The 9676-nt window shown below is 35.5% G+C and overlaps 1 protein-coding gene across 1 annotated transcript; it reads right to left on the bottom strand.

Moving 5' to 3' along the window:
• Positions 1-489: 489 nt before the first annotated feature.
• On the bottom strand, positions 490-7585 carry LOC127627520 (aquaporin-7-like). The gene is made up of 6 exons (XM_052103938.1): positions 7321-7585; positions 4889-5015; positions 4643-4780; positions 2976-3094; positions 2605-2822; positions 490-1544 (listed from the first exon to the last, which is right to left on the bottom strand). Exons 1-6 carry the CDS (start codon positions 7435-7437, stop codon positions 1352-1354), a joined length of 912 nt encoding a protein of 303 aa, XP_051959898.1. The 5' UTR covers positions 7438-7585; the 3' UTR covers positions 490-1351.
• Positions 7586-9676: the final 2091 nt, after the last annotated feature.

The following is a 9676-nucleotide window of genomic DNA, read 5'->3' as shown; positions in this document are numbered from 1 at the left end:
TCACTTTTGTCCAATCAAATCCAGATGGATAGAATCAAGTCCTTCCCTACATTTGTTTCTCATTGAATATCCTGTTTCACTAATAAATACATCATATAACGGAAGTAAAAATGGGCTGCAAATGCTTTTTCAAATTTTTTTAATTATCTGTTTTAAACTCATTTGAAGGTTTCTTTGCATTATCTCCAAAGCATCAGATTGCTATCTACTGCTGCAAACACAGACTGATGACCTGTTGTCTTTTTACATTCCATTTTAATGATCTCTTGATCCAGCAATGGGATGCCCTGTACCACCATCTTGATACAGCCAGTGAACCTTCATTGAAGAAATTGGACCTAGCCAAGGCATTCCGCGGCAAGGCCAAGCCACCCACTCCTAAGAAGAAGCTGCCAGCGCAGATGCCAGCCAGTGGAGGGAGCACAGCCAAAGGACAGTGGGTCTGGAGACACAGCATGACTAAACGATGACCCCACCGCACCATCAAATGCCCACAGAATGTTCTCTCGTAAAAGCATGTTGTACTGGTAGCTCATGCTGGGCTTTAATTCTTAAGTTAAGTTTCTCAAGTGTTGATGACCATAAATGGGTGTGTGCACAAAGCTTTTAAAGATTTCCTTAAATGCAGTATGCAGTACACAGATGCCTCGTGTCTTTGTTGGTTCGTGCTTATTTTTTAATTTATAGATTGGACTGATCTTAAAGAAATAATTCACCCAAATAGGAACATATGGTCATTATTTACTCTCTCTCATATCAATGTGGTTTTTTTCTGTGGAGGAACACAAAAGTAGAATTTTGTATTAATGTTCACACTGTTCTTTCACAAACACACCATAAATACACCATTAAAGTTGTCCATACGATTCATGTACTATATTCCTTGTCTTCTGAAGTCTTTTTCCAAATTTTTATTAAAGAAAAATCTGATCAGAAAAATAATTGCTGCCAAATGGCATTGGTTCTCGCATGTATCGTAAATAAATGCAGGTTATGATACTTTAATTGTACTTTTGTTGTGTCTTTTTGGAGCTTGACAGTTCTGTCACTATTGAACTGTCAATGTATGGAAAAGATTCTTACTTACAAAATTTCTCTTTTGGACAATTAACTGACGCCCTGAGATTCTCCAGTAGCATGTTTCTCAGAGGGATAAAGGTTTAGATTAGATTAACTATTAACTATTCAGAAGACATCCAGATGCCTGTCATACACATATTCATATTGTCCTGTCTCATATTTGGTCTGGAAACAGCCTGACTGCCCTGTGACAGAGAGAGTGTGTCCTAGTAGAGAAGACACTACCCTTCTTTGGCCCCTATCCTATTCTTTATCTATGAAGACTGAACTCTCACATGCATATCTCTGTACTGATATGCTTGCGCTTATCCAGAGGAACACATTCAGGATCCCTTATGGATTGTTTCTTTATGTCACTGCAAGCAGGGTGATGTAGCTCTACAAAAGCTTTATAGATTAAAGCCCCTATCACTCCTCCAAATAAGGGTGCCACCAGAGGTACCCACCACCAGCCATTGCCTGCCCTAGAGAGAAAGAGAAAAGAAAAAAACATAGCTGTAATATAATGTATATTATATAATTGTATAGTTAAAATTGCATATAACTAATCGGCTCTTCCCATAGACCTCGTAAAAATAATTTATAAATGGTGGCCAGAGCATTGAAGCTCCAAAAACCACATAAAGGCAGCATAAAATTAACCCATACGACTCCAGTGGTTTAATATATGTCTTCTGAAGCGATGCAATAATTTTGGGTGAGAAAAAAAACAATCCTTCTATCCTTTTTACTATAAATCACCACTTTACACTTTTAGAAAGGTTTGGTCACCATTCACTTGCATAGTATGGACCTAGAGAGCTGCAATAGTCTTCTAAAAATCTTCATTTGTGTTCTGCAGAAAAAAGAAAGTCATGCACAACTGGGATGGCATGAAAGTGAGTAAATTATTAAATGATTAAATAAAAAAAAATCATTTTTGGGTGAACTACCCATTAAAATTCTACAATGAAGTTCTACCCATCCCTGTCACATGCATATTATTTATTAAATATTTTATTAATTTATTGTAAATTATAACAATTTTACGTTATTAAAATAATGGAATTTATAATAACAAATATGATTTATCATTTATTTAATTGTTTAAATAATTTATGTTTTAATCTACCAATAGTTCTCTCAGCTCTATTGATCATATTTTACAACATTTGAATCCATTCTGCAAAATTGCACAGATTCTTCCTAAAATCAGGGCAGAAATTGTGGGGAATGATTCTGCAGATTCCATCTGGGCCTGTTTATATCATTCTGGTTGACAGTTTCTAAAATTATTTCCCTTTCCTGCCTAAACACTTATTTTACATTTAAAGTCAAAAACATTAGTGTATTATATACTGTAGTTAACTCAGTTTTGAATTCAAGGACAGTGAAAGTGAAAGATATCAGGCTTGCCAATAAAAATATTGTTCCTGGGAACAACTTATATTGTTCAACTTGGATTGAAACATATAAGTGTTATTAACCCCAAACAAAATCCACATCAAAGAGTGTTTTTATGGCTTGATTTTGAATGTGATTTACCTAAACACCTCAGGGCCCCAACCTGCCAACAGTGTAAAGACTCTTGGTCCCAGGTCTCGTGTGGGATTGATGGCATAGCCACTGTTGCTCCCCAGAGATATTCCGATCAGAAGCACCAGAAGCCCGACACCCACAGGTTCACCCCCACGAACAACTGGCTGATTTCTCTGATCTGCAAAGGCCATCAGACACAGCAGCAGCATGGCAGTGCCCAGAACCTGATCCAGATATATAAAGTGAAGAATCATATTTTTATATTCAACATACATTTCCAGAAATTTGACATTTACAAAATAGTATTCTGGCAGCTCAGCATGGTGCTATCAAATGCATTGATATAAATGAAAAAAGTAGCCTATATCTTTTAATACCTGATCAAAGAATCCAGTGTAGATTGAGATGTAAGGGGCTGGATATGTTGCAAAAATCCCAGCTGTTGCTTTGGGGCCAGACACAGTAAAATTGCCCCCACAGTAATGATATATAGCATCTATAAAACAGTAATAACGTGATCAATTAAATCTTAGTATGTTTTGATCTCAAACACTACACTACACAAGCAGTGTAAACCAGCTAAGATCATTCATGTATTATTATTAATATTATTCATGACATAATATTGATTATAGTGAGTGAGAAATTAAACTTAAACATTTGATTTAAATCAGTAACTTTTACTTCTAAATCTGATGTACAATTAAAAAAAAAAATGTTTTGACATTTAAAGAACATTTTATATGAACATTTCACATGTAGGAACTTTCCTTTTTATCACGTTTAACCATGTAGCACATGATATAAGGAAGCCTTCCATATGAAGCTTATTGCGTGCCATGAAGTCTCTTCAATCACCTTGCATTACTGACAGTAGTATCATGATCCAGAGCATGCAGACCTCAACACTTGGCATTAACAGTTAATTTTGAGTAGAAAATGAACTTCAGAGCCAAGACTTAACTTCAGAACAAACCAAATTAACAATAAAAACAGTGTTAATAAACATGCAAACAGTGAAACCATTCAAGCTAATTAATTATTCAAGAATGGTGCATGCTGGGAAAATAATAGTAGAAAAGTTCAATAAAATGTACTGTATTTATATTATTTACCAGTGAAATGTACTCAAATCAGTGAATAAATAAGAAATTATTTTGTACTTTAGGATTTGTAAATGTTGATGCATTCTAAATATAAACAATAATAAACAATATTTACTTTTAAGCTAGAGAATTAATAATATATGCTTGAACTGAGTACAAATGTGGAATTTACCTAACATTTTCAAGTTCACGCTTTAACTTGTTCAATGTAGAAAGTACGTCATCTTTTCTCACTGCAAAATCGAATTAGTTGACCTTGCAATCGGTTTGCATGCTTTTTTAAGTAAACTTAAAGTAGGTTCAAGTATAGTGAACTTAATTATTTAAGTGCTGTTAACTAGTTACAAGTAAACGTAATTTTTATTTAAATTAGGTTATGACACGTCTTACACAGTATTAGGGAAATTATGACTGGATTCTAGGTCAACAAAACTCTTTAAGTAAAGGTTAATTTTGAAAACAGTTTTGCTGTTAAGTACAAGAAAAGGAATTCTTGAAGTTTTTGGAACCTTAACATGAAGATAAAGGAAATTATAAGGAAATTATGACGGGACTCTCTACCAGTATGGTACATTGGATTCTCCTCAGTACTTCTTAGTGCACATAAATCTGCACTTTTTTAAAGTACAGTTGAGTAGAGAAGAATGGCCCCCCCATGGGTGTATTTAAATATGCCCTGTATGAGTTAACATCCTCAGAGAAAGACGGGGAGACCATCTTATGACACCACTCTCAAATCTTTATTTTAATTTCCCTATATCTGATGACAAAAAGAACTAATAAATTCACTAATTCTTGGCAAGTAATTTGTGTCTGGCTCTGTTCATTTTTATCGGGGAACAGAAAGACATTCAACATATTCAAGATAAACTATTAGTATATACATTGTATTTACTTCATCACAAAAAAAAAAATTCAGTGCAGAGTTTTTGGCTCACCATAGTAAAGTGAAAAGATAGTCCCAGCGGCAAGGAAGGAACCCATAAACTGGGCGAGGACATATAATGGGAGCATTTTCCAGCGCAAACGGCCAAACACACACATTGTGAATGAAACAGCAGCATTCATATGAGCTCCTATGTGGTAAAACATATTTGCATGATTATTTGACAAAATCTTGGAAAACGGCAAATTAATGGGGCACTGACTTGGCATTTGGGATCAAATGGAGGGTTTTGTCTTACCTGACACTTTTCCACCAACGTGCACTCCCATAGCTACGGCCAGCCCAAACCCCACATTTATGCTGAGGTACTCTCCAAATACCCCACTTCCTGTGACTACCTGGGCGACAGTGCCGAGACCAAATATCTGGAATTTAATAACATTCTGTCAGTCTCTAACAGACTGTGTTTTACAAGCCACAAGTGAACCCAAGAGAATGGAGTCATTGAAAACTAAAACTAGAATCCTAATTACAATTAATTCACTAATTCTAATTAGAGTTCTTTGCCAAAATGGCAAGCCATTTCTCAAAACAGACCCTCTGAGCTAATGACTTGGTAACTCAATACTTGAGCAGTTTCATTAAGTTTTTAGCCTGAGAAGTGACCGTAACAATTCCACACACACACACACACACACACACACAAAAACAGCTTAATCATTTAAGCTCGGATCACCGGCATGCCCACTAAAAAAAAATATATATAATCAAAATATAAATAACTACACTCTTGGCCAACACAAAATGTATCATTTTAAAGCTTAGAATCTGTACTTTACACTGCATGCAGGCATTATGACCAAAACTGAACACATGCTTTAAAATTTGAACACATGCGTTAAAATCCGTTTTGATTATTTATTAATAATTTTGCACATATTATTGCAATATTATCAATAAAAACATCAAACTGATCAAATAGCCTTGTGTCATATGTTGTTGGAAAGCTCTCAAATAGTAGAATACAACTAGCCATTTTGTTTTATACTCATAGACAAAATTATAGCAAGTAATAGCTAAGTATATGTCTTTGACATACATGTTACATGTAAACTGGCATTGTGTATAAGCTGCATTTTCACTTATAACTTCACGAAAAATAAACAGAACATAAAATATCACATTCCTTATAGTAGGGGATTCCTGTTAAAACGAGCCCAAACACATAAATGGATGCATAGCTCATTAGATAATCCACACAAAGCACAATGTGTACACAGCACATAAAGTGCTATCTGGCTAAAACATGTTTTCTTTTCTGGATCAAATGACTTCATCTGAAATTATGTTGTAAATTGTCCAGCATCATGGAACTCTAATCCAGTCATATTAGCATTTAGATCACTGCAACTAGAGGTATAAGTCATCCAAATATGGGCAAAGAGGATCGTTCACTCTGATTACGTATGACCTCCAGGAGATGGCGCCAAATATATGACACAACTCAATGATGGCTCAAATGACAGAATGGAACTGAATAAGTTACTCATGCCTGCATTGGAGAGAGAGCATAACCTTAGTGATGTTTATATTTGCATGTGTAATTACTTCTAATATGTACAGTTATTATGTTTTATTTGCTTTTGGACACTTGGAGATATTTTTGGAAAACTAGGATAAATAATTTTTGTAATTCTATTACATACAAAACAAAAGCAGTTTTTCGGAAACCTCCGAAAAAATGGCAAAAAACAAAAATGGCTAAAGGTTTGTGTGTGTGTGTGTGTGCTGCGTGTGTGTGATTTCAGCAGTTTCTTAGGCTGAGAGTCTCACAATTTATCAAAATATTTATCATTAAAAAGTTTTTTCTTTTTTTTTTTTTTAAATGATACAATACAATTGACCCTCTTTGTTTTTTGTATTTTGTGGAGTTATAAGCCTTTCATTTGGTGCATGTCACTGAAAAAGGAAATCTTTAAAAACAACTTCAAACCAGTTGGCCAGTCTGGGAGACAGTCTTAAACCTGCTAAGACTGGCAAACCAGCCCTGGTCGTATAAGATTTTTTTTAGTATGAAGGATTTATTTAGTGATAATGATCAGCTATAACAACCATACTTTTTAGCAACCCCGTTTTGGAGTAACCCTGCCACCTCTCAGAGTAACTCCGCCCTCTTTTGGATATTCCTATATACGTGCCCATACAACAACACTTCCACCTTCGGCCACTGGGGGGAAATGATCTGAAATTCGGTAAACACAGACCGATTCAGCAGGAAAACTTTCGCCTACTGTTGCCCAATACTGTGACTGACCAATCAGAATTATGTAATTCAGAGAGCTGTGTAAAAGTAAGGACAAACTTTGGCACATGACAATGCTGGAAAAAGTGTTACTTGCCAATGTTTCTAAGAATAGGAATAATGTAACACATGACCTGATCCAAATCACTCATGTTAGCAATGTCAAGCTACTGACCACCGCAATATGTGTGAGTAGGCATGTGCCAAGTAGCCTACACAATGCGCCATTGCATCCCAATAAATATATCTGAATAAATTAATGAATGATAAAAAAAGAAATCAAACAACAACTCAACAGTAATATTCTAATTAATTGTTTTCAAAGCTTGGCATCATTACATGATGACAATTTTTCAAGTACTTTTGCAATGATTATGTAAATGAATCAATATTAATGAATATTTCTCAAAAATGAAGCAACCCCTTACCATCATGATAAACGTGCAGAGGGTCTCTGCCAGAATCACTCGGATACATTCACTTTTAATCCTCAAAATGGATCCCACTGTAGGTGCCATATTGCCTTGAATACTTCCTTCCCCCATTATGTTGTTTCTTGTTGTTTCTCTTGCGTTTTCCTGTTGCAAATTTGACTAATTCATATTCCGACTGTAATAGAGTTCCTTTCTGCATCTCCATTGCTGACTGATCAGTTAAGTGTCTATTTATATAAAGCACTTGCCCCTCCCTGTAGCACATGCGTGTACCCTCTGGTAACCCGAGGTTATGGGGTGGTAACAGGAAATGAGCGCAGCAAGAAACACACACGTCAGCATTATCATGAGGTTTTAAACTTTCAAATGTTCTGTCAACATCAATTGCAGATAAGATAATCTTCCATAATTGCAGTCTTGTGATTTATATGAACTTGTGTTATGCTCTGTGTCATTTCTTAGCTTAAAATACGTTCTCTTATTTCAGCTTAACATGCAAAGTGTCAACATTAAGTAAGATTTTTGTAGCTCTGTTGCACTTTCAAAAAATGGCTCTATTTATTTGAACAGCCCAGCACGGCAAAATCGGTTCAACCAATAGCGTAAGTTTGGGGCGGGACTATCTGTTCTGACTGACCAATGGAAACCTGTTTGAAAACAGTCATTACTTTTGCCATTTCATTCGGTGACACTAGTAGCGAACAAATTACTGCATCATCTTTAACACCAGCACACCAGCATCCCATGAATCCCAAACACAACATATGCTGGTGACCAGGAATGCTGGTCTTTTTAAGGGGTTACTAAAAAAACTGATCAAATGTAAATCTTTTTTATTATTATATTTGACTGTTTGACAAGAAAGATAATTCGTCACAGTCTTCCTATTTATAAAATCCCTATAGAATTTCAGAGGAACAGCTACAGTAAGAAGAAATAAAGTACTTTTCTTAGCAGGGATGTTTGAACACATTAAGTGGTGTGCCAAATAGCCATTGAAATGCACTGGGCTACACTGGGCTTTCAAAGTCAGTCACGTTGGGAAATGGTCTCCTCAAGGATCAAATTTACAGTAAAAGTCTGTTTCACCAGCACAGGTTGGAGAAGCTGCGTAAACTTGTCCAGGTCCATCTGTGCAGAGAATTTGGGTTGGTTGATGTGTTTGGACTTGTAATTGCACAGACAATTCTGTAGAAACAGTAAGTCCTTTTTATACTCTAAATCTCCACTTTCACTTTCACTTTCAGATATGAAAGAGAAACTAAACAGGCACCTTAAACCTAAACAGGCATCATATCACTTCTGAAGATACAGATTTAACAACTGGAATCATATGGGTCACTTTATGTTTCCTTTATGTGATTTTTGGAGCTACCATTCACTTGAATTATATGGACCTACAGAGCTGAAATATTATTCTAAAAATATTAATAAGTGTTCTGCTGAAGAAAGAAAGTAATACACATTTTTGTGATGTCGTGAGGATGAGTAAATTATGAGAGATTTAAAATTTTTGGTTGAACTAATCCTTTAAATTCACCATTCACTTCTATTGTAAGTACCAACAGAGCTGACATATTCTTCTCAAAATCTTCAGTGTTCCACAGAAGAAAGAAAGTCAAACAGATCTGTGATGGCATGAGGGTGAGTAAATGATTTGAGACTTTTCATTCATGGGTGAACTTTCCCTTTAATGTGCCTCTTTTTATCTTCATGTTAAGGTTCCAAAAACTTCAAGAATTCCTTTTCTAGTAACAGCAAATATGTTTTAAAAATTAACCTTTACTTAAAGAGTTTTGTCATACCAGAAGATAACAGGACATGTTAAGCAAACACAGAATGTGTATCAAAGAGACATGTCATGAAACAATCCTTTCAGAACTGCGTCAAACTGTCCATGGGACAGAACTTTGAGCATAGTATCACTATCTATGTTTATTTTGACTGTGGCCATTTAGACCAATTCACCTAGCCAATAAAGCTTCTTGAATATCAACTCCCCCAAGGTTCGTGGGAACGGATATTTTGGCCGATATAGTTCATTTTTGTTGTCAAATAGTCAAATGCTGACTATTTTAATATTGCCAGTTAATTAGGGGCAAGTTGTAACACAAGAAGCATTTACACCTACCGAGACAAGAGATAAACAGCGGCTGCTGTGTTACACCGTTTTCTGCTATACAAGTTTAGGGGAAACTTTCAACAGTGGGAAACCAGATTTTAAACATTACATTTTATAAATGCAATGACTGGAATTGTTTGGTTGAAGGGGGTACCAGACTGCTAATCCTGAACAGTTTGGTGAATACATGTTTACACATGAGCTCAGCTGTCAAAGTATGAAAGTAGC

This window comes from Xyrauchen texanus, chromosome 34 (assembly GCF_025860055.1).
Source record: "Xyrauchen texanus isolate HMW12.3.18 chromosome 34, RBS_HiC_50CHRs, whole genome shotgun sequence".
Lineage (NCBI taxonomy): Eukaryota > Metazoa > Chordata > Actinopteri > Cypriniformes > Catostomidae > Xyrauchen > Xyrauchen texanus.
Note: the sequence above shows the minus strand (reverse complement) of the source record. Positions and strands in the feature narration are given on the sequence as shown.

Coding starts and splice junctions, on each gene's coding strand:
- LOC127627520 (XM_052103938.1), bottom strand. CDS start 7,437: ATGGGGGAAGGAAGTATTCAAGGCAATATGGCACCTACAGTGGGATCC. Junction 4,781..4,888: donor CGTTGGTGGAAAAGTGTCAG/GTAAGACAAAAC, acceptor TTTACCACATAG/GAGCTCATATGAATGCTGCT. Junction 1,545..2,604: donor TGGGGCCCTGAGGTGTTTAG/GTAAATCACATT, acceptor CTTTCTCTCTAG/GGCAGGCAATGGCTGGTGGT.